The sequence below is a fragment of the Neofelis nebulosa genome, chromosome 15, assembly GCF_028018385.1.
Source record: "Neofelis nebulosa isolate mNeoNeb1 chromosome 15, mNeoNeb1.pri, whole genome shotgun sequence".
Lineage (NCBI taxonomy): Eukaryota > Metazoa > Chordata > Mammalia > Carnivora > Felidae > Neofelis > Neofelis nebulosa.
In genome coordinates, this window is record NC_080796.1 from 30,110,283 (window position 1) to 30,135,975 (window position 25,693).

The 25,693-nt window shown below is 46.8% G+C and overlaps 1 protein-coding gene across 1 annotated transcript in view; it reads right to left on the minus strand.

Annotated features, from left to right (window-relative positions):
* Window positions 1–6,122: 6,122 nt before the first annotated feature.
* The window catches only part of C15H1orf21 (chromosome 15 C1orf21 homolog), a 238,433-nt gene continuing 218,862 nt past the window's right edge, over window positions 6,123–25,693 (minus strand). The window contains exon 6 of the mRNA XM_058701149.1: window positions 6,123–15,549. Within this exon, the coding sequence (XP_058557132.1) occupies window positions 15,511–15,549 (39 nt within the window). The 3' untranslated portion in view covers window positions 6,123–15,510. The remainder of the gene's footprint in view (window positions 15,550–25,693) is intronic.

Genomic DNA, 25,693 nt, shown 5'->3' on the forward strand with positions numbered 1-25,693 from the left:
AGTGAAGAATCAGCAGTTACTTTATAGGGGTAATTGGGAGGAGTTGGTGAGGAACATTTTGTCACTGGTCAATGAGTGGCAGTGACAATTCGAAGGTGGAACACTGGGATCCAAATGACATCTTTAATGCCCCACTTCCCTGGAATGATGCCAACTCTGCCGGTGTTTGAGAGACTCGGTTTCTACCAGGAAGCCCATCTCACCTGGGACTTGAGGGTGGGAACTCAGTGCTGACCACAGCCAGGTTTTAATGTAGGAAGAGCCTTCATTTTATGCTGGGGTCCTCCTACTTATTGCGATGACCCCATCTATTTGCTTATATATCAGAAGATCCTCAAGCTTTTTCCTTCCAATTGTGTGTCTGTGGTGGAGAGAGGAGAGGCGGGGAGAGGGGAGGTGTTTGAGGCCACCTCTGTGACCCCTGGCAGGAGCCAGAGGGGGCCTGGGGCACCAGAATACCACTGCATCAGCAGAGGCACAAATACCGGACAGATTATCCCAAGGATACAAGAGGATTTAGGGTGACTTGATTTAAAGCTTCCCTTTCTCCTTTTTTGGGCAAAGCCCTGGTAGTTGGGTGGGACTGAAAACAGACAGGGCCTTGTTAGGGACTTGAACTTGCGTGTGTACAATGACAGAGTTTCAGAAAGGGATTTCTCCTTCATATGCCCCTCCGGTCATGTGCCATCCAACCCGATCTTTAAGTGTAAAACTCCATTTGTATTCCAGTGTGATTGTCTCCTGGGGGCTCCAGCCTTGGTTTGCAGCCGAAGAGAAACATTCAGGGGGGCCATCAGCTGACAACACAAGACTGTGGGGAACCGGCCAGTGTCCCTCTCAGCGTCCTCACCACACGGCTGGGCCCCTGGGGGGCAGGGTGATGGCAGATCTGCCTCTACAACCACTTTTCACTGGCTCTTCTCTGTGTTGGTGGTATTCACGGCTGCCAGTCCCTGGTAGGGACAGCAGAGCATGAGAACCTAGTGTCGGGTCAATTACCAAGTGTCCAGCATACCAATGACCAGAACCGTGTGAACAATTGGGGCAAGTGTTTGAAATTCCAGCCGTGAGCCCGGCTGCTCCATGTGGGGACAGGCATATGTCTTGGGTAACATCCCAGCTGGCAGTTTCCAAATTCTCCAGGAATTCAACCTCTGCAGCCCCCAGCTATAATAATGATAACAAGCCCCACCTCCTGCCCCACTAAAGGCACAGGGCATATAAATGCTGCTTTTCTGTTTATTCAGCTCAGGGGCTCCACAGAGAGGGCAGCACTCTTGCCTTCAGTCCCCTGAGACCAGGGACTCCTGCACACAAAGGCTTTCCTCCAGGCAGGGATCAGTTTTCCCTGAAGTTTGTCCATTTGGGGGGGAAGGGGTTCATTTCCTGGATGCTGTGTTCCAGCCTGAATACACCTCCCACAATGAGGGGCGTCCCGAAGGCTGAGGGGCAGCAGCTCAGGGTCCGGGTAAAGCAGGGGCTGGCTGAGGCTGCTGCTTGAGATTAGCCACGAAGGGTAAACTTCCTGCCCGGGAGGGCCGAGCAGCCAGTGGAGGCGGCAGCTTTCCCATCGGGGTGTCTTCATGAAATTCTCTTTCTTTGGAACAATTGAGCAAAATCGTGCCTGGAAACCAGATGGAACCTGGAGGCCTTTCCCTCGCTTGAGTGCTTCATCGTCCAGGCGTTGACTCATTCTCTTGTCCCATATCAACAAGAGGGACGCCCTTTCTGTGTCATTGGGGAGTCCCCACCCATTCTCCCACTTGCCTTGCTCATTCTCCCCATCCAGAATGATCGCAGAGCTTTTTTTCCCCCCACCCCGACTGCTCACAGCCTTGGAGTGTGTGTGTACAAACCGGCCTGCTACTGTTGTTTAACTCCTAAAGGGCAGGGTTTATTTTGTTCAGTTTTGTTTGCTGGTGCCCAATTCAGTGGCATGCTGTGTAGACACATGGTTCTGGAATCCTCCCTGTACCTCACAGTTGCCTGGGGAGATATTTAAAAATGCTCAGCCCCACTCCCAGAAACCCTGATTTAACCGACCTGAGGTCGGGTGGTGATGGGCTGAAAAGCTCCCCTGGGGTGATTCCAGCGTGCAGCCATTGTTGAGATGTCCCCAGAGTAGAATATCAATAAAAACTAGCCTTAGAATGACCCAGTCAGACAGCTTTGCCCAAGTAGCACTTTCTCTTTTATTTATTATTTTTTGAGGAAGGGCTGGATTCTCAACCCCTATCACATCTTGCATGTGTTCACTGTTCGTGACATTTATTTGAGCCATAAAACTCTCGGGGAACCAAGTTCTGGAAGGCTACTGGCAGGCATTTGTCCTGTGATGTTTGGAACTGCACTGAATATCTCCCTACGTCTTATGAAATTCCTGCCTCCGACACACAGGATTCTCTCACCCGTCCTCTGGGTTCATTCCATGCCTATCAAACCTCTTCCTCAACGTTTTCTAGACTGCAGGCCACACCTTCTGAGACTTGGTGGCAAGTGGTCGTGGGCTATTCTGAGGGGCTATGTGAGAGGTCCCAGGTGGGCCACACAGTCCCGGAGGGAGACCCATGTGGACAGGGTATTTTGTGCCAAATTGGAACATGCCCAAGGCCGGATAGAGTCTCACCCACGGCAAACGTGAGAGAAGTGGAATCAAAAAGTGAGGGTTGAGCCATTGCCAGGAGCTGAGGGGCTTCAAGGGAAGGCACAGTCCGGATCCGCCATCTATATGGGAGGGCTGGAGCGAAGACCATAGAAATGTGAGATGAAGAACACATTTGCCATGCTACCAGAGCTCCTGGGGAAGGGAGATCTGCTCCCTGTCATACCTTGAATGCTCTCACTCGTGTCTGACTGCAGCCTGAGTATAACCTGCTGCAGATGGTCACTGGGCTGAGGTGGCTCCTGGATCACTCATGTGTCCCTTTAAACATGATGAAATATTCCAAGTACACAGAAGAGTCTTTAGAGAATAACGTCCAAATAACACGGATACCCTATCTCCCCAAGTTTGCTTCAGCCATTTTTTTGTTAAGTAGACTCCATGCCAAGGCAGGGCTTAAACTCACGACCCCAAGATGAAGACCTGAACTGAGATCATGAGTTGGACCCTCAAGCAACTGAGCCACCCAGGTGCCCCATCTTCAGCCAATTTTTAAAACGTTGTTAACCCTCCTCAGCACCATTTCCTTCCCTCTCTTCATACTCTGTTGCAATTGGTCTTTGTCTCTCCCATGCATGGTACTATACATGTCAGTATCCACACGTAATATACGACATGGTTTTGCAAGCTTTCCAAGTTTATATGCGTGTCATCATATGGTATCCTCTGAATGTTTTTCACTCACTGTTTTTGAGGCTTATCCATGTTGATACAAGATTGACTGCATTACTATTTATTTATCCTTTCTCTTTTTGATGGGCATTTAGGACTGTGTCTAATTCTTTTTGTTAGAAATAATGCTACACATGATGTGGAATGTCTACTCTGGTACAAGTGTACTTGTGCACAGGCGTTCCACTCTCTCCCTGAATGCCCTTCTCCATGACCATTGCAGCTTTCACACCCACTGGCCACCCACACTGGGCTCTGCTATGGGCTCAGCCTTTCTCAGCACTGGCGATTTGGCTCTCAGTCAGTGAGTGTTTGCACTTGGCCTGGTCGCTGGGCACTTGGTGACCTAGTCTGACACCAGAACTCTCCATGGCTCAAGTCTCAGGGCTTCCACCCCAAACCCCACCACCATCTGGCCCATCCTGTAAGGGAGAGTTCTTTTTGTCCGGAAAGACTGGTGTATCTTGGAGCCATGAGGCAGGCTCTCATGCAAGTGGTCCATTTTAGCTGGACCTCAAAGGAAGTTCAGTTTACGGTGATAGGGAAAAATGAAGAGTTTTCCAGACGAGGAGAGAGCAGGAAGCAGAAGAGAATAAACACGACAGGGTAATGTAGGGGCGAAGACCCGGCAAAGAGCGGACAGCCCTGTGGAAGCTGGTTCTGCTGGGGAGCAGGCAGCTGCATTTGTAATGCAAGGTGAGTGGAAGGAGTTAAAGCTTCATGTCTACCTCCCGATGACTCTGTGTGAGCATTCTGGCAAGAAGTGGTGGATGGGCATTGTCAGTGGCAGGGTGATGGTGGCGGGGAGAACCCTGGGAGAAGCACCCGTCCCCCACAGCCATCCCCTGGACCAGCCCCGAGCTTCAGGATTGCTCACTCCTAGCCTTGTGGTCTGCCGCCTTATTTTCCTCCAGCCCACTGAGAGTTAAGGCTCCGGGAAGCCGGGCCTTCTTCCGGGAAGTTAAGGCTTCCGGGAAGCCGTGGCTCACAGGCCACTTCTCACCCCTCTGGCCTCCATCTGAGAGAACTTGGGCAGCCACACGCGGGGTTCAGCCCAGCAATCACCAGGGACCTGGAAGCTGACGTTGCTACCGAAGGCGTGGAGAGTGGACACCAAGGGGCAGTCTAGAGTCCTGTCAGCTGGACTCCTCTTCGACTTGAGGTTCAAGAGAAGCTCCCAAAGCCCCACTCTGGGGCACAGGAGAGAGGAGACCAGCACATGTGTGGGGAGGGGTGGAGCAGGGTTGGGGTTAGGGTGCTCTTTAAGCTTGGCAGGCCTTGTGATTTCCTTTTTTTTTTTTTAATTAAAAATTTTTTTTAATATTTATTATTTATTTTTGAAAGAGAGAGAGAGAGACAAAGCACAAGTGGGGTGGGGTCAGAGAAAGAGGGAGACACAGAATTTGAAGCAGGTTCCAGGCTCTGAGCTGTCAGCACAGAGCCCAAGGCAGGGCTCTAACTCATGAACCATGAGATCATGACCTGAGCTGAAGTCAGACACTTAACCGATTGAGCCACCCAGGTGCCCCTTGGCCTTGTGATTTCAAATGAACTTCCACAGGAAGAAACAGGCTCGTTGTGTTTGAAAGAATTTACCCTGAGCAGAATCTTGGGCTTTTGCCTTGTTTGACAGCCCATAACACTCGCCTGTAAATCTGAACTTCCAGCTCTACTGCTTGCAGGAAAAAACCTGGGAATAGTTATCAACTCCTTCTCCTTGGCAGGCTGTCATCCTCCCACGCACCACCTCCACCCCAACTTGCACCTCCACACCATTAGGAAATCACAAGGCAAATATTCCCAAGGGCAAGGGCGGAGGGCAGAAGGCTGGCTGGGCTGGCTGATGGACCAGCATCAGAAGTGAACAGGCTGATGCATCAGGGAGGACAGAGCCAAGGGCAGGTGCTTTTGACTTCATGCTTGGAGGCTGTGGGTATGTGTATGTGTGTGTGTGTGTGTGTGTGTGTGTGTGTATTTCTCTTTGGTAGAGCCTGAAAGGCCAGTGTAGTTGAGAGAATCGATTTTTTTGAGCCTCCCATACGTGACAGGTACTCACTGCGTTGGAGGCGGGCAGGAGAGAGACTGTGAGGAACCTGCCTCATTTTTTGTGCTGCTTCTCCTGCATTTGACTTTGAAGAGGGCCATTCTGTAAGTCCTCATGTCCCTGCCCCCCTATTTGGGAGACCCCAGTGCCTGGCATACACTGTGCAATGAACACACATGGGCTGGCTGAGTGCCTTCATGAAGCAGGTGGTTGTTCATTGAATGTTTACTATGGGATCTCCTCAGATCAAACCTATGAGAAAAGTGTCATTTTTTACTGATGAGGTGCACTAGGCTCAGGAAGGTTAAGTGACTTGTCCAAGGTCTTGCAGCTAGGAAGTCATGTGTGTGCGCATGTATGTGTGTACTGGGGAGAGGGAGTGGAGATATACAAGAGATTTAAAAGGCTCATGGCATGATTTTTTATTATTGCTCATTCTTGCACCTTCATCAAACCCGTGAATTTGTGCATTTGTAGAAGCTGACGGGATTGAGTGGGCTGTCCCTGGAAACTGGGGGCAATGAAGACAAAGTTGGGGGCTTTCCAAGTGGGTCCTGGATGCAGTACATATCTGCAAAATCAGAACTTGAAAGAATGGATAGGAGAAGCCCTGTGTACTGAGAATAGGGAAGAAGAGAGACGCAGGGAGGGACAACAGGGACAAGATCTGTGACATTTAAATGGCCCCCTCCTGGAGACCTAGGAAAGAAGAAAGGCACACAAAAAAAAGAACAAAGCCAGGTCAACTGTTAAAAATTATTTAATAGAAAGTCCAATGTCAAAATGTAACAATAAACAAAAATACACATGTATAAATATGTATATATAATTAGACCTGTACACTTTCTCAGACCCTTTTCAAAATGGAACAGAATCATCATTACATCTTGGTGGTCAAATCAACAATAATATTCGAGCGATGTGGCTGCTGAAGCAGTTGGAGGGTTCAAAGAATTCCAATCATGAGAGAGCCGGGGATGTCGCCAAACGTCCTCTTCTGGAGACCCAGAGAGGGAAGATGAGCAATCCCACGACTCTGGACAGTGTACCTGATCTTTTCTTAGCACCTGTAGCCACGACTGTCTGGGGATAGCTTTCCGGTCGGGCAGGTTTTTAATTCTTTAAATTATGTTGTGTGAAGAGTTTGCTTGCCCTGTCTCCCAGGTCAGAAGCTCCTGGGGATTTTATCTTAAGACCTTCTTATTCCGCAGGCCAAGCGCCAGCACGGTGGTTTGGGATGGACGCCATCAAGGTGTGCAGCTTTGCTCTTAAAACAGTAGTGTCCAAAGCGGGTATGCACATCCCAGGGGGGTACTTGAGATCCCCCTCAGGTGTTGAGAGAGAAAATACCAGAACCTCTGTTTATGATATTTTTTTATCTTATTCTTTTAAGATTTCTATGTTGTATACTTTTTATAATGTGTCTAATATATTAGCACAGGAATATTGTGAATATGCGCTTTAAATAAATTTCTAAACATACAGAGGAGGTGCTTCTCACAGAGTTTTTGCTGATAGGCATGTGCGGTGGAAATAATGGGCACCCACTGCTTTACAGAGTTCATGTGCATGCAGAGAGCTGGGGAGCCTGCCCAGCTGGGCTCCCATGTCCGCCCGAGGAAGCTTTGCAGGTGCTCAGAAAGGCGATGCCCCTAGTCACCTCTCAGACACAACTGAGAGCTGATGCCTCCTGATCCTGCCACTATTGTCTCCCGTGAATGTAAGGCCCTTCTCCCAAATAAAACACAATACGCGGAACAAATACACAGCCACTGACAACCAGCAAGGAGGCATTTGGATCTTTTCCCGGGGACAGTGAGGGAACTAGACCAGAGCTGACAATGGGGAGAGGATGCCCTAAGGCAAACCTCGCCATATCCCATGACCACCCCCTACTGCCACCGAGGGGACCCTCCAGGACCTTGATTTTAAGGTAGGCGAGTGTGAGGCCAAAGGTTCTTCAATTTCCAACATCATGGTAACCGCGGGCCAAATTCTAATCGAAACAGGCCAGGCCTGTGGGACATTTGGGAACCACGAGACACCGAATTAGAAATTCCTCAGCAAGGAGCCAGAGGAGCATCTGGCAAAAGGGTGGTGTTTGAGCTCCAATCTTTCCAAGGTTCAGAAGGCTGGTGTTGCTGTAGAATATGCCAAGGCTGCACCCAGGGGACAGGTGTGGGGGTTTTGCAAGAGGTCAGTCCCCAGGAATATTCAGAATCCTTTGGGGTCCCCGAGCAGAAGACCAAACTGTACCTTCGGCCCCTAATTCCTCCAGCCTCTTGGGGAAACCAGCACTTGTTCGAGCCTTTTCTTAAGTTTCTAGAAACCGTGCTGCCTCATAGCTAGTATTTTGATTCATTGAATTCTTTCTCTTCTCTTTATAAAATTTCTAATCATTTGTGGGGATGGGGGAGGGCAGAACCCAATGCTCTAAACTCCTAATGGGTTCTCTGGAAAACCGAGAAGGCACTGTGAATTGTCTCCACAGAGAGACTGCTTCTCCCCAAGCCTCCCTGCCTCATGACCAGAAGGCGCAGAGCTCTGAACTCTGGTGGCTCCTCGGTCCCCGTGAGGTCCATGGCAGCTGTCTAGGCCTGCAGGTATTTTCCATGTGCATACATTCCATTTGTGCTTTTTTTTTTTTTTTTTTTTTTTTTTTTTTATATCCCCTTTCTTTGGCAGGATTCAGGTAGGTACTCCGGACAGAGCAAAGGCTTGGCCACAGGGCGTGACCTAACTCGGTGAAAGGCTGCCCGAGCGCAGCAGCCTTTGGGTAGAATGAATGAAGGGGTCACACTAGGCCAGCCAGCCCTCTGCTGCTTCCCATGTATTCAGCTTAGGGCACACCCTCATCACAGGGTCTAGGCCAGCCTCCTTCCAAGAGGTATTCTTAACCTTCGTGGCTCCACGGACAGGTCAGGATGGCCAGGCAGTGTGCCCTGTATGCCTCTAAGCAAGATCTAGCCCAGGTTAAAGCCCTTGAATGCAAACAGCTTTTGGCGGGAGGACAAGGTGCTGGGGTGGGGTGGGGGCAGAGGCAGAGGACACCTGGGAACGAATCATCTCAGTGAGCAACTGTGAGCTTTCACAGCAAGAGGGCCGAGCCTGGCCCTGGTGCTACCCACACTTACCTCTCTGGGTGACCTCAGCAGTGACCTCTGACTCGGAGGGCAGAGCATGGCCTATAGCTCTTCTTTAACCCCCCCACCCCAGGTCCACTGTGAAGCCTCTGAGGTCCTCTGGGACCAGCCAGCTGACTGCTTGTCCTCACCCTCTTTCCTCGACTCCTCAGCTCCCAGCTTCAGCGACTTTACCCCGACAGCCTACGCTGTCTCTCCTTTGGGCTGAGACGCACGCTGTTCCCTCAGCGTAGAAGGCCCTTTGCAACGCTCTCCCTCAGTCCTCTAACAAACTTGAGCTTTGATGTCACCCCTTTCGGGGAGCCCCTGATTCTCCAAGCCGGTCGGCTGTTACTCTGAGATGCTCCCGCAGCACCCAGTACTGATCCCACAGTGTCTTCCCAACTAATGGCAGGCTCCTTGAGGGCAGGAGCTATGTTTGGTTCAACCGGGTATTGCTGGCAATTAGCTCAGTGCCTGGAGTATACTGTGCGCTCTATAAACACTGAATGCATGAGTCCTCAACACTGGAGAAGGCAATGCTAAACATGCTACATCTGGGACAACCTGGAGGAAGGGCCCCAAATCCTACAGGAAGGGGCTCCAGCACTGCTGTTGGAGCATCCTAGTGGAACTGCCGAAATGCCAGTCAAGGTCACACTGGATGAACAGGAGAGCGTGTAGGAAACGCTGTAGATGCAAATGGCTGGACGAGGCACATACCCTGAGGGATGAATCCTTTATGCACCACGGATAGGGAAAGGAGGCCAGCCACGATATCCAGGCTAGAAGCCCAGGTAAGTCAAACATGTCAGTGGCAGGGCAGCCTGGTCCAGAGGGGGCACAGGGTGAGGTGACCAGCAGACCTCTATCCTCCTGTTTCAGTCTAACTCAAACTTTCACGAGAGGGATCACCAGCGTTTCCTGTTTTGTCATTACTAGAGTTACACCAATACTTTCCTAGATGTCATCTTAGAGATTACAAAAAGCAAAATACAGCTTTTCCTTGAAGTATTTCAGTGATAAAGTAGTTATATTTTCTTTCTCTATGCATCTTTGTGCATGTGCATGTGAGCGTGTGTGTGTGTATGTGTGTGTGTGTTAAGAAAATAGATCCAAATTTAGAGTCCTAATAAGGCAGCTGCCTGATTCTGTTCCAGGGAAATAGATATGAATTTTTAAAAATAAATTTGCATCTTGTTTTGAATGGAAAAGCTGGCTTGAAATCTATTGTGAAGCTTCCCTTCCCTCGCTCACTTGACTGTCAAGAAAGAACAGTCCCTGAAGGTCTGGACGGAAATGCCCAAAACACAGGGGCTGTTCGATCACCTCTGGGTCTAGGCCAAGTGGTCCCTAAGGTGCCAGAGCTATTTTCAATCCTAGGGACCCTAAGGCAGTTCTGGCTGAGTTTATGGAGTTCTTTTTACTGCCTCTAAGTCTTACTCAATCAAGTTCAAAGCCTTGGACTAAAAATAACTCCTAGAAAGGGAAAAACAGAGAATTCTGGGTAGAGGCGGAAGACAGTATTAGAATGAGGCCTTTGGTTTAGGAATGAATCTTGCTGAATTAAAGCCATTTCTCTGGCTTACAAGAGAGAAGAGCCATTTCCCACGTTATCTTGAAGGAATTTGACAGCTGCTGGGTTTGAAGGAGGTGAGATCTTGGGGATAGTTTTCACAGGAAAACTGAACTTAGCACCCCCTCTACACAAGGAAATTCTTTTGATTCTTTCAACCCAAGTGAGGGTAGGGGTGGGTCCTCTCTAGGCAGCACCTTTAACAGTTGCCATGGAGACGTGAGTCATCTTCTATCGAGGATGTGCCTTTAGAAGCAAGGAAAGGAACTCTGGGGAATTCTTGGGCTCTTCTGACCTTGGACGAGTTATTTAAATGACTATTCAAGTCACTACATGACTATCCAAAACATTAAAGTCTTGAGAGAGATTCACATCTAGTTTCAGTGCTTATACTAGCCTGGAAAATACAGACCCCGGTTCAAACATCAAAAAGAGACATCAAGACCTAGCCCACAAGAAAGGATTGTAAGTCAATGGTCGAGGCCTTTCCTCTACCTTTGGAGCTCAGATTCTCCCACACTTCTCTGCAAGGTTAAGGCTTTTCACCTTAAAATGGTGCAGCCTGTGATGAAATAAGCCTGGGGAGCCAGGGAAGGAAATCAAGCATTCAAAGGCCTGTTCTGGCTGCATCTGGTGTTTAACTGCAGAAGTCCCAGGTTCCTTTTCCAGATGCTGTCAGGATTCCAAGAAGAGAGACCTGTGCTTAAATTCCCAAAGCCTTTTTCTTGTGGACCCTACACTCCTGTTAGCCAGTGGCCTCTCCTGTTTGTGGGCAGCTCATCAGATACAGGAAGGCCAAAGAAAACATTCCCCATGGCAAAGCCAGCTGGTGACGAGCCAAAGAGAGTCTGGAAGGTAGATACCCTCAAAGGGTTGTTTTCACAGTGTTGCAAAGGGCATAGTAATAATAAAAAATTCGGAAAATACTTGAATGACATCTTTCCTTCTTTCAACATGGGCATTTATGTCGGATAGATGCATTCTGTACTTACGATACACTACTTAGGACACGAGGGGAACAGATTTGCTTCACAGGATTATGGTGAGGATTATACGAGACAATCATACAATGCCTAGCACAGTATCTGGCACAGAGTTGAGTATAATTAATAAATATTAGTTTCTTTTCCTCTTTCCCCAAGATTAAGATTAGATCCCAGATAAGGTACAAGAGTCTCCTGAAAGACGTGGTATAGAGAGTCTTCAGGTTTGTCACAAACGTAAATATATTCACCCGCCATCTTCATTTTCTGCTGTAGCCTTTTGACCCTTTCCCAGAGACACACATAAAGGTGACTGAAGGACATATTTTCCACTTGGAAAAACAGGTCCATTCATTGGCAAAAGGCAACCCATACAACTCATTCACAAAATTCCAAAGGTTTATTGCAAGGACAGTTGCCGCGGTGTGAAAGCCGACAGCCTTATCCAGCTTCACACAAGCGCGTGGGGGTCTAGCAGTCCACACGTGACTTCCAGAAGCCAATGTTCCTGCTTCCTGCCACCTTTTCATCATGTCTCTAAATACATATTCCCTTTCCTCGACCCGGTCTTCTTTTCCTTCTGGTGTTTCAAGCAACTTAACAAAAAGCTTTATTTCTGAGAGGTACAAAGAAATAAAACTCTGAAAATGCCTTCCAGGGGCAGAAGCATGGAAGGCAGATTTTATGTAAAATTATACAGTGCAATCTAATACGCCTTTTTTTTTTTTTTTTTTTTTTTTTTAATTTGGGAGTTGGGAGGAGGGAGGCTGCCTTAGACACCAATCGTTTTGCCTTTCATAAAGAACATACTAGAGTCCCGGAGTCCAAGATTCAGAGTCAGTATTTTCTTGGATTAAGAATTTGATCATTTTTCTTCCTAGGAAACCAACATATTTAACGGAGTTTCTTTTCTAAGGCCAGTAGAGATGGAGCGCTCTTAAAATCCTTGCCTAATGTCTGAGCAGAATTTGTAATCAATATGCTGGCCTGCATCACAGGCTCTGAGGTAAAATTCACGAGAGGTATAATTTCTGCTTTTAGCGGGCTTATGGGAGAGTCTGGCTCTCAGAGGAAGAAAGTCTTGATGAGGTTGGGAGGAGGACAGAGGTGCAACTCAAAGCAGGATGGCATCAAATGGGGCCAGGAAGGGGGCGCCACCGTCCCTGGGCTGCTCCTGGGGGCTCTGAGGTCACAGGCGGGTCACTTCGGACTCTGGGGGCGCCCTTGACTTGCGGCAGCGCCAGTGCAGAGCCCAGACGACCTGAGGCTACTCCTCCACCAGCTCATCTCATCTCTTATTCGAGTCAGAGACGGCCCGTCTCAGACCAGGGGCTCTGCAGAGGGGGAGAGACCTGTCTCCCAGCGGGCCTGTGGGTGGCCACCGAGGGCTGACCTAGTTTCCTCGTCTCTGGACTTTGTACTGTTCTTTGTCCCTAAATAGACCATAACACGGCTCTATGCTCCAGCCTGGGGCTAGCAGCATTGCTGAGGTAAAAGCTTCTTTTGAGGTTCTCTGCCAGTAACAAATGCGTATTCAGTTATGACAGCAAGGACTCCAGAATCTTGAATCTCCGCCAACCAAAAGAAAGCAGCGCATATACTGCTGAACTTTTACAACTCCACAACTTAGAACACATAAAGCGTGTGTAATCCAGCTGTAAATCTTGTTGGCAGTCAGCCCCACCCACTGGCCGCCAGGCAGCTGGATTTTGAATTGCATCCGGCACTTGGCCATGCTATCGACTCTCTCTGCTAAAAGCTTCTCAGTCCATTTCTCATCCTTCCTTTTTCTACCTCCATTCGCCAGGCCACTCCCCTCCCTCCCTCCCTCCTTCCATCTCCCTGAGTCCTCAGCCAGCTGAAGCACTAGTTTCTGGATGATTCTTTTCATTGTATCTGAGACAATCTGCTTAATGTTCAGATACACTTGGGTGGGGGGGGGGGAGGAGGGGAAAGGCAAAATATTTTTGCATTAGACCCTTTCAGAAGGCATAAAAAAAATAAAGTACAAACACAAATCACTTGACAATTTTATGATTAAAGCCAACGATGGAAAACAGACAAGCTTTGTGTGCTGCTAACATAGTCAAGCATCTCATGCCAACCCACTCAACCACCCCATTTCTCAGATCTATTTCTAGATACACCGATGTGTCTGCAGATGAAATCACATCTGCACATCAAAGAGTTAAACCCAGGAGACAGAACTCCAGGTGAAGAGGCCCTGGTTCATGGGAACCGGCTTCTAGTTTAATGAAACACTCAGAAGTCAAATTCCCAGGACACACTTAGTTCCGTGTACATGTGTCTGATGTCAAATGTTAAAAATGACTGGAAAAAAACGATACGAGCATGTTTTATCTTTGGGTAGAAGGCGGTGATTTTCTGGGAAGACACTCTCTGAGACACCAAACAGAGGAGTCACAGGGAAGATGCTTCGTGTCAGCATCATTGTTGCCTGGTAAGAATAGGAAATCATCTAACAGTAGGCCAAGTCCCGAATGGACAGGTTTCAGGTGGGGCTCAGCAGCTCATTTACGGTGGAGGAAAACTATTTTAGTCACTTGGCCAAAACCGTACAAAGGGAGGGAACTTAGAACCCTAGGCGACTTGACTCTCTCTGCATTTTTCTGCTTAAAGCAGGATAAAAAGCCTTAAATTTTGGCTGCATCTCTATTTATGTAACAACCACAGCTGCTCCCCAAAATAGCTGCTGTCGGCTGAAAGAATTAAGGGCTTTTGTTGCTAACATTTGAGTCCATTTTCTGTAGCACTTGACTGAGTTTCCTCTCCCTCACTGTTGTGCCCCTCGGTCTAAACGGAGATAAGGACTCGCACCATTAGCACATGGATGGATTGTAAAGTCAAGGCTCATCTCCTCAGCAAGTGCAAATTCAGCTTCTGATTCTGTTCCGTGGCAGGTGCTGCTTGGCTACCCAGGACAAATAACTACCCACCTTGGGAGGGTGGCAGTGCGGCTGATAAACCCCACGAGAGAGATACACCCAGTGCTCCTTCTGTGTTTCTGTGGGACAAACCCAAACCTAGCATAGCATTTAATAGGGTGCCCTTCCCTGACAGTAACAAAGAGAACCCTCATCAAAGCTATCAAACGCGTTAAAAAAATACAAAAGTTATTTTCTCCTTTTTGATTGCTATTTACTTGTGACAACATTTGTTAAAAATATTACTTCTGTCTTCGAGAAGAGATCATTCTCTTCATATAATATGGAAAAATAAACTCTACCAAACCCACAGTCAACATTCCCCCACCACTGCCCTGGGGCTTTGGCTTCTGCATCTCCAAATACCATCACCAGTGTCAACGTGCTACATTTCCAGTAGGCAGACGCTTTGCACTGTCCTAGCCAGTGCTGCAGGTAAGAGGAGGAGGAAGTGGCAAGGTTCATGGAACATTCTGAAGGGAGAGAGTGAGGACGGAGGATGGCTTATTTGCTAACGAAATGAAAGGTAACAGGGTGGTTTCAGGCCCTCCTAAAAAGTCGACGGGTGTCCCCTCATCTCTTCTGACCACTGACAGCCTGCTAATGGGTGGTGGGTGACGGATGGGAGGGCAGGGAGCCACGAAGGTCAATTATCAGTGTCACTGCAAAGGAGGGCTCATCTTCTGCGCCCGGGATCATCGTGAAACACTGAACTGGATGAATGGGAGAAGACAAGGATACATAAAAACAGTAAAATGTTTATTTTCTTAGAAAAAAAAGTGGGGAAGAGGGATTCAAAATGATTGTGATCACACTTCCGTCTGCATCTGAGCAAAGCCAGTGTTGCAAGCTTAATCCTTGATTAAGATCCCTAGTCAATGACACCTGCTGCTCACTCCCACGTCACTCCGGGAGTCACGTCACAACATGCTTTTAATGGATAAGAGCTTCTCTACTTCTTCTTAGCAGAGAAACAAAGCTTGCCATAGCAACCATCCCATCTCCAAAGCGCAACACTGCCAGTGAGAAGCAAGGCTCTGGACCGCTCGGAAGGGACAGGGAGGGAGGGAGGAGAGAGGAAAGGAGACGCTTGTCTTAGAAGCGGAACAGTTCTACAACAGGAGTTTGATATCTGAGTTCACCACTACCTCATCTTATAGAAAATAGGTTGGAGAGCATCTGTAAAACCAACAGTATCTTTAAGGTGAAATTGCAGAATTTTGCTGCATACCTGGACACAAGAGAAGTGAAAAGTTGCAACAAGTTTTAACTAGCAGCAACAAAGAAAGTTCGAGAACGGTTTTGTTTGTTTGTTTGTTTGTTTTTAGCAATATTCCTTTGCAAGTTCATTAAGAAACACTGTAATTTAATGGGGCATACGATATGGAACGATCTTCGTTTGCTATAGTGCTGTTCGTTGAAGAGAACCGACCTTTGCAAAGATTTCAACTGGGGTGTAACTTATTTACACAGTAGTAGCTCCTGGTTTGAGTGGTCGAATTGGTGCTATGTGATATCCTCTTCTTCCGAACAGTAATCTCGACCCTTGAGGGGAAAAGAGAAGAATAGCGTGTGAATGAGAAATTTAAAGCAGAGTCCGAGACAAGTTACTCACCAGCAATTTTCTCTCAATGAGTCTGTCCCCTTGGAACAGAACTCAGGCTTTATCAGTGACTACTGGGCACAAGGTAGAAAAGGTGCAAATGCTTGTTGGCTGATTTATAAATGAACTATGCCTCGAGGCATGGAAGTTTTACCAAGTCCCAAATAAGCCCTTACTTTATATTGGTAAGAACTTATGTTAGGCACATACAAGACTCAGTCTTTCACCAAGAAATTACCAAATGGACGAACCATTCAGGAGACCAAGTTCTCATGAATAAGAAACTGAAATAAACAATGAACAAGCCACTTTTGTCTGGGGCTGGGGCTGCACATACTCTATGGTTACATCTCCATGCCTGGAATTTAGAATTTTACAGAAGGGGATGGTATAATCCAGGGATGTCATAGTTTTAACCCACTCCCAATTAAAACAGGGGTTAAATCCCCCCCCCCCAACCCGGCCCGCCAAAGATCCACTGAACTATGTATAACAGATCTGGGACTATGCTTGGTATGTGTAGGATGCAAAAGAAAGCGAAAATGCTTTTGATTCATTTGCTACCAAAACAGGTTACTTGAGGGCTTGAGGACTACATACAGTCATTACTTTTGAACATTTTCCTCCTCTCTCTAGTGGGTTATACACTCTATGAAGGCATGGTTAGGACTGGGATTTAGGCTCCACATCTGCCCCAGCTGGGTTGTCCTGGTCAGAGCATTCAGCTTCTCCGTCTGTAATCCCTCGAGACGGCACAGGAACAAAAGTACCTGCCCACCATGAGATCACAATATCATAGATAAGGGCTTTGTAAAAGGTCATGTATTAATAGCATTTGTATCCTTCAACCTTTTTCTTTCTGAATACACACTATGCATTTAAATTCTGAGGGGATATATTCCTTTAAAAACAGATTTCTCTACTTAACTGGAACTTATTCCTGAAAGTATCTAAAACAAAGAAAATAACAATTTTGCATGAAACTATTTCGCAAACGTATTACAGGATTCTTTGTCATAATATCTGGATGCTGCAAATATTTCACATTGTCCTAATGGGTGAGCATCATCATAACGTATGACTGTATCATCTGACAGGGCAGTAATCCTGGCTCTGTGACTAGCTCTGGTGTCTTGACCGAGTCACCTCTCTGCGTCTCAGGTTCCCCATCTGTACAGTGAAGACAACTATCCCTACTTCACATGGTTGCTGAAGATTAAACAAGTTAAGAGTAGTACGGTGATGGAATCGTGTCTGGCACATAATTGTAGTTATTATGTGTGTGTGTGTGCATGCACACAGGTGCACATGTGTTTGATAAATAACAAAATGCTGCCACACAGTGAAATCTTCGGGGCCTGCGAGGCATGGGAGGTTGCCAGCTCCCACGTTAAACGGCCCCAGATTGCTTGTTCTCTTTGAATGTGATTCACGATGTTTGGTTTCCTCCTCCATCAGATTGCCAACTCTCACCCCTGCTACCTGCAGAGCATCTGAGCCCCGTGTCACCACCACACTTATTTTAGAAGTGGCACGAAATGTCTCCCAGGCAAAGAAACTGGGTAACCGATCTTCCTGAGAAGAGAGGCATGCACTCAGCCGTCATCGCCCATCAACAGCCTCCCCGGTGACACTGCGCAAGCAGATACCATCCCTCGCCGGGACCCCGACCACTTAGGAGACACTCTGAACCACGTGTTGGGAGCTAGGAAGGAGAACCCCTTGGGCCCTGATGGCTGGGAGTTTACTCTCCAAAGTGGGAAACAGGACACATCCAAACGTACCAGCACAGTGCTAGAAACATAGGTGATGCTCTCCACAGATCCTCAACTCATGCGGCTCAGGGAGGGTATTTGGAAATGGACACTGTTGTTTAGCTGGAGGGGAGAGGCAGGGCTCATGCAGTTTTCATCAGGAAAGGAAAGAGGACATTTCCAGTGTATATACGGATGTACACACTGTTGTGTGACAACAGGCAAATTGCTGGGCTTTGGTTTCCTGGGGATACTCATGGTCTCTGTCTCAGGGTTGTGATCAGGATTAAATGGGAAAAACATAGTGCCTGGCAGATAGTCAATAAAGGTTAGCTGCTGCTGCTATCATTGCAATCATTGTTATTACAAATCCCGAGTGTGGTCAGTCTCCTGGCAGGGGAGCAGGGACCTCCTTCCTTATGGTCATAAACTGTGATCTGATGGGTGTCCCTTCCTCCCACCTCAGCCTTGTACCGCAGGGAGGCCAGAACCTCGTGACCTTGGATACACTTCTGTGGCAGACCCTAAGTCCTTTCCTTTCTTATACCTAAAAGAGGCCCCAAATCAAGGCAAAGCCCCAGCCAGCCAATGTGGTGTGCAGAAGGCACTTCATCCACAAGACAGAACTTGCGTGCAATGACAGAGAGCCACACGTATGTGAACGGATGTCCTCACTGACACAGCAGTGTCTCTAACTCTGTAAATGAGTTACAGAGTTAACACAGCAGAAGGAGCCTTTTAGACCCTCCAAGTTTACTGTTACCATAATGGAGCGCCCCCTTTCGAGGGACAAAACTGTATCAACCGTCTACGTAAACCCAAGACTGCAATGATCACTTCCTGAACATTTTCTTCTCTGAAATTATAACCACTATGAGGAGGAGGAGGAGAAGGTGGAGGAAAATGGCAACAGTTGTTTTGCTGACATTATTTCCTGGACAAATGACACCTGCCAGGTGGGAGAAGCGCCATGTTACCTGCGGGGGGAACCTCAGAGGACCACAGACCACAGGGCTCATCCTCGTCCTTTTTGTTAGAACTGTAGTGAGTTGACAACTAACTTCAAATTCTAATCAGTTCCACTTTTGTTATTGTCACCTGCCAGCAGCTCTGAGAACCAAATATTTCATGGACAGAAAACTTGGAAATCAAAGGCATGGAGAGTAAGAACTCCCGGAGGGCCGGCATCGTTCTAGAAGGGGAACCTGAGAACGGTTCCTGGCACATCCCACCCCCATGCGGGCAGACCTTCTGTAACATGACTGCACATCTCATTTAAATTTATAAAGAACTGTGCTAAAAAGAGAACCTGAAAACCTTCAGCTGTCAGAAGGCAGAAGTGGGAGTGAGCTGGGTTTAGAAGAATCACGGCAATTCTCCTGACCAAGGAGGCCCTTCCCCTTATGCGGCTACAGAAAGGGATGTCTGTAAAGACTGCTTTCCGCAGTCAGAATTGGGGCCTCGAGACACAATTTCCACCCTTGTGCAAAGGACCCGTTGAAAGCCACGGGGAACAAGATCCCTGGGAGGAGGCTGCAAAGTCCCAACAATGCTGACAAGGAAGGCTGTTTGAAGAACCACAGAAGCATCTTGGTGCAGACTCAAAAATCTTCAGGAGGGGGCGCCTGGGTGGCTCAGTCGGTTAAGTGTCCGACTTCAGCTCAGGTCATGATCTCGCGGTCCGTTGAGTTCGAGCCCCGCGTCTGGCTCTGGGCTGATGGCTCAGAGCCTGGAGCCTGCTTCTGATTCTGTGTCTCCCTCTCTCTGCCCCTCCCCCGTTCATGCTCTGTCTCTCTCTGTCTCAAAAATGAATAAACGTTAAAATAAATAAATAAATAAAAAATCTTCAGGAGCTCTTGCCTCTGGAGATTTCCCCCACTGTGCCCCTACTCTGTATGGGTTTTCTGTGTCCTCTTCAGCTGCATTATTTCCTTGGAACTTCAAGAAGTTTATGTCAACACAGAGCATACATTTCCAAGGTTCCAGGGTATGGATTCTTTGTTGGTTGAAATGTCTGGGCTAAGAATTGGGGATGTGAAGGAAAAGAGAAGGGAAAGCCATTATCCTAATTTTAAATTCTGCTAGTTTAAAGAGGGGCAGCCCAAAGAGTGAGTTCGGACCAAGGAATTGTTCCTCTGAAGTACCTTGGTCCTGAAGTTTAAGTAGACAAGTGGTCAAGGGCTGGCCGTCCAGTTTCAGGTTTGATTTTATCATGGAAGTCTCTAGTACATTTCTGTAGACCTGTGGGCTTTCAGCCTAATACATGCACCTCAAGCACCTAACAATCAGCCACGAACAGAGGATTTTCCCAGGGGGGTAGATGACAACTGGATGGATATTACTGAGAGGACGCAGCAAGTCTCAGTTTCCCCATCTGTAAAATGGGGAAAGTGACCTAACATGCAGTGTTGCTGAGGGATCAGAAAACACATAAGGTGCTCAGCAAAGCTTGGCCCACGGGAAGTTATTTAATACATTAGCGCTCTTTTGATGATATTGAAAAATGAGTTCAACAGACGCAGCAGTGAATAAACTGTCTAGGTGAGAAACTGGGCCCATAGCTGAAGGAGTCATTTACACCTAGGTCCTCAAACAAGCCAGGCATGTGGGTGCTAGCCCCTCCCCCTCCATCCCAGATTCCCCCCCCCCCCCCCATCAGCCCTCACCACACTCATCACTTCTCAGTTTCTGGATCTCTGCTCAAATGCCACCTCACTGTCTTCCCTGAACACCCCACCTTGTACACAATAGCCCTTCTACCTCGGCTTCATTTTTATTTATATCATTTATCATTTCCTGGCATTATTCATATATTAGTTCCTTTCGCTATTGGCTGTCTTCTTTCTTGAACAGAAGCATCAAGTGGGCAGAAAGCGTTTTACGCAGTGCTGTATCTCCAGGGCTTTTGACCAGCGTCGGCAACGTGTTAGCTGCTCAGTGAATTGTGCCGCATTCCAGACAGGGAGCCTTCTCTTTGGGGATAGTTTTCCAAGCTGCCCATGAAACTGTTCAACAGCTGAACCCAAGCTCTGCCTGTTTGCAATTCCCAAAGGATGGCTTAATCCAGGCCTTTGGAATCAGAGGATAGGCCTTTCCAGACTGACAGCACACCTTGGTCCCTCGTCTGCGAATCACATGGCTCCGTCTAGATCTTCCCCCTTTTGTATGGGTGCCACTTCCCCCATGCTCTTATTAAAATGGACGCATCCAAAAAAATCCCCAGCACAGAATAAGATACCCCAGATGTACAGCACAAGATACGTAAGAATCAAGTATCTGACAAGGGGGATCACCAGAAGTGACAGACTCCAAGAGAACTGATGTGCTGAATCTTAACCATAATGTAACAGACCATCAAACTGAACTTCTGTTAAAGTTCTGGAGAGGGAAACAGCTCTCATGGAAAGAGGGAAGTAACTTATACAAAGCAATCGAAAAAGATCACAAGAAAATAAAAACAGGAACACATCTGATCATGTGGAAACAGACTTCTGCATGTCAAAAAATAACACAATGAAAAGGCACATTTCATAATGGAAAAATACCTGTAGCATACAGTGTGTAAATAAGTTATAGGAGAAGCTCCTACCAATAATAATAAAAAAAGGACAGTAAGAGGATATCAGTAAGAAGGATGGGTACACACTGGAAACTCATTCAGAATGGAATAAGACCAGTGAACACATAAATAGAAAAGTGGCCTGCTTCAGTCATCAAAAAATACAAATCCAATCATTTGACGGTATTGGAAAACAGTGATGCCCAATTCTTGAGAGTCCACAATGAAATGTAAATCCCAGGTTGCTGGCAGGAATGTAAAATGGTATGGTGGCTTCAAAAGGCAACTTGGTAATGTGTACTATGAGTCCCAAAAATGTTCATACCCCTTATTATAGCAATCATTGAAATCAGTATCAAAGATAAACCCCCAAATATATGTTCTTTCTTTCTTTCTTTCTTTCTTTCTTTCTTTCTTTCTTTCTTTCTTTCTTTCTTTCTTTCTTTCTTTCTTTCTTTCTTAAAAACTTTTTTAATGTTTATTCATTTTTGAGAGAGACAAAGACAGAATGCGAGTGGGTTAGGGGCAGGGAGAGAGGGAGACACAGAATCCGAAGCAGGCTCCAGGCTCTGCCAGCACAGAGCCCAACGGGGAGGCTTGAACCCACAAACTGTGAGATCACGATCTGAGCCAAAGTCGGTGGCTTAACCAACTGAGCCACCCAGGCGCCCCTCCCAAATATATGTTTTGGTTTTTTTTTTTTTTTTTTTAATTTTTTTTTTCAACATTTTTTAATTTATTTTTGGGACAGAGAGAGACAGAGCATGAATGGGGGAGGGGCAGAGAGAGAGGGAGACACAGAATCGGAAACAGGCCCCAGGCTCCGAGCCATCAGCCCAGAGCCTGACGCGGGGCTCGAACTCACGGACCGCGAGATCGTGACCTGGCTGAAGTCGGACGCTTAACCGACTGCGCCACCCAGGCGCCCCCCAAATATATGTTTTTTAAAAAAATATATGCATTGTTGCCCTGGGGCTGGAGGTGGGAAAGAGGATTGACTATAAGCAAGCAGGGGGGACCTTCCTGAGGTGATAGAAATGTTCTAGAACTGGAGGGTGGTGGTGGTTGCATAATTTGGTAAATTTACTATAAATGATTGCATTGTACATAGAAAATGAGTAAGTTTTATGGTATGTAAATTATAGCTTCATAAAGTTCTTAGGAGTGTATGTATAAATATTTTCATTGCAGCATTTTTACTAGGTGTGAAAAAACCCACAAATATCCCAAGAAAAAAAAATGGTTACCAAGGTACGGCCCATGAACACTCTGCTACCAAACACACGAACGAAACAACAGGACCAATCACCCACCGCGTCTCACACAGGCAGGTCTTTCTTGTGCACCACTGTATTTTCACACACATTGTTCCCTTCTCTCAGACCACCTTCTCCAGCTGTCTCCATGCAGCCACTCAGTCTTTACAGTGTTGTTTCAACCTTGTATCTACAAGTGACATTTCCCCCAGGGCTCAGGGAGAATGGGTCTCTTCCCCTCTCAGTCGTCCTTCTATCCTACCACCAGGCTTTAGGGTGATTTTAACCCAAATGTTTGCCTCCCTTACTGCAGGCAGCAGGGTGGGTCTCTTATTCACCCTTGTCTTTTTGGTACTTAATGGAATCCTTGTGTGGCCCACATCACAATGGTTATGAACACTTAGGCGTTTGGAGGGAGGCCGTGCTGTGTGTGTGTAGGCTATTAAATGATGTTTTCAGGAAGTGTCTTGGGACTTTAATAAGTGAAGGAAATTGTCAATATTTTGTGTCCCACAAGAAAGAGCAGTCCTCTTTAACAACACAGCTGAGGGGCACCTGGGTGGCTCAGTTTGTTTAGCGTCCGACTGCAGCTCAGGTTGCTATCTCCTGGTTTGTGAGTTCAAGCCCCATGTTGGGCTCTGTGCTGACAGCTCAGAGCCTGGAGTCTGCTTCGGGTCCTGTGTCTCCCTCTCTCTCTTTGTCCCTCCCCTGCTCCCACTCTCTCTCTCTCTCAAAAATAAATAAACATTAAAAAATTAAAAGAGAAACAACACAGCTGACAAAGAGTAAGGTTTGAACACAAGTATCAGCAGAGACTGGGGCATAGTCTGGTTCTAAGAACAGCCTGGAACCTAGCAGAGGGCAGCAGGAATGCATAGAGGGGGAACAAAGGCTGATATCAGAATCCCACTGTTCACTACTCATCATTCTTATTTATATAAATAATACCTATATATAAACCACAGAAGGAATCATGTCCGGTCCTCTCTCTTTTTTTTTGGACAAAGCAAAAGCACTTTTATATTTGGATTAAAAAATGTGCATCTGGACAGTTCAATTACAAGTGCCAATAGGAACACCAGCTCTCCTTTTTTAAAAAAAATTAATTCCAGTATAGTTAACATACAGTGTTATGTTAGTTTCAGGTGGTTCAGCAATTCTATCCATTATTCAGGGCTCATCATGGTTAAGTGTATTCTTACTCCCTTTCACCCATCTCCCTATCTACCTCCCCTCTGGTAACCATCTGTTTGTTCTCCATTAGAAACAGTCTATTTTTTGGTTTGTCTCTTTTTTTTCCCCCTTTGTTCTTTTGTTTTGTTTCTTAAATTCCACATATGAGTGAAATCATATGGTATTTGTCTTTATCTGACTTATTTCACCTAGCATTGTACTCTAGATCCATCCATGTTGTTGCAAATGGCAAGATTTCATTCTTTTTATGGCTGAACAATATTCCAATGTGTGTGTGTGTGTGTGTGTGTGTGTGTGTGTGTTCCACATCTTCTTTATCCATTCATCTATCCATGGACACTTGTGTTGCTTCCATATCTTGGCTACGGTAAATAATGCTACAATAAACACAGGGATGCGTTTATCTGTTTGAATTAATATTTTTGTATTCTTTGGGTAAATACCCAGTAGTGCTATTACTGGATCGTAGGTAGTTATATTTTCTGCAGTGGCTGCACCAGTTTGCATTCCCAGTCTGGTTCTCTTTTTATAATATTTAGTCAGGAGTCGTAAACTCAGTCTTTGCTGTTGTCCTGAAGTTCTGATTAGAAAACTTCACAGGGGCCAGGGAACTAAATACCTTAGTGAAGATTCTCATGTTTGTAGAAAGCAAGCATTAAGCTTGGTAACAAAGGCCCATTATAGAGTTTTGTTTTAAGGAGGTTTATTTCTGTCTGGAACTGTGAGTTACACTTGTCATAAAGCAGGCTCTTGTTTGCTGACTGACTGATTGACTGACTGAGTCTCCTCTCCTTGATCTCTCTGGATGACACCAGGAACCTGTTAGTTTCTGGCCTGTACATTATTTTGATTCTCCTACTCCCTGTGTGCTTCCTTTATATGATTCATCTTCCTCCTCTCTTCCTAATTATGGGCATCCTGAGTCTCAGTTTCTTGACTTAGCTTTGTCCCTGACAGACTTCTACCCGGCTTTGTGGGACTGGCTTTCAGGTGCCAAAGAACACCTTGATTCGTGAAACATAATTGCCGCAACTGTGTTTTGGGGCAGAAATTCAGTGGGCCATCTCCTTGCTCTGCGCACCGTGCGCCCCCCCCGCCCCACAAGTTTTTTCCCCCAACCTTTTCCTCCAGGCATCACCATCCAGAGGCAACCTCAGACCCATGTTTCCATGGAAATTTGGACACTTATGCTCTGTCCCTGCACCAGGAATACAGGGGCAGAAAAGCTCATTCCAAAGCTAGAGCATCTGTGAATGATGAGTTAGAAACCAGAACCCCCATGATGTGGAGGAGGCAGGAGGTGGGAAAGGGAGACAAATGGAATGAAGGCCACCCCCAGGGGCTGCTATTCCAACTTCTCTCTGCGGGGCAGGGGGCCAGAAGCAGGCACCCTCCACCCCTTCCTCAGGGCTGCAAGTGGTGGGGCCTCTATCGGTCAGTGTTCCAACAGCATTTTCCCTAACAGCCCAACAACGATTTAACCACACTTTTGAGGAAATGCCAGAGAAAAGCAAGAATAATTAGCTGTGCTGTTAAAGTCTCCTCCTCCGGCTTACCTCCTTAGAAAAATCAGTCAAGGCATTAATGGCCACCTCTGTTTCTAATGAGCTTTATTCTAATTAGACTCACACATTGTGATTTCAGTTGGAAAAAAGGTCTCATTTGTAAAGAGCAGTAGGAGTGTGACAGCTTCTGACTGTTTCTTTGACCATACACAGGAATGATCACCACGATAACAGCAGCAATGACAGCCGTCCCCGTATATCAGCTCTTCATTCCCAAGGGAGAGCGAGTATTAACTAAATAGCTGTAAAACCCCCACCAAGCGTTTGTTACACAGGAATCCTCATTCTAGGAACAAAAAAGGAGGACGTTTTAGAAGCTTTAAAGGCACATATTCCTTAAGCTCTTTCTGTCATTGGCACTTGGATGACTTCAGTGACGCCCCTTCCCCATGCAGAGGTGAGTGGGAGTTAGAATAGGGTGGGAGGTTCCTATCTCTAGGCCATTTTGAACTGATGTCCTACAGCAGGTGTTTGGTAACTTTCTCTGTGAAGGGCCAAATAGTAAATATTTTAGGCTTTGCATTCCATACGGTCTCTGTTGCAGCTCAGCCCTACTGTTGTGAGCATGAAGGCAGCCATAGATAAAGTAGAAGAATGATTGTGGCTGTGTTCCAATAAAACTTTATTTGTGGACACTAAAATTGGAATTTCACATACTTTTTCACGTCAGAAAATTTATCCTGCTTTCTTGCTTTTCCAAACCACTGAAATATGTAAAAACCATTCTTGTTTGGTAAACTAGATTTGGCCCATGGGCT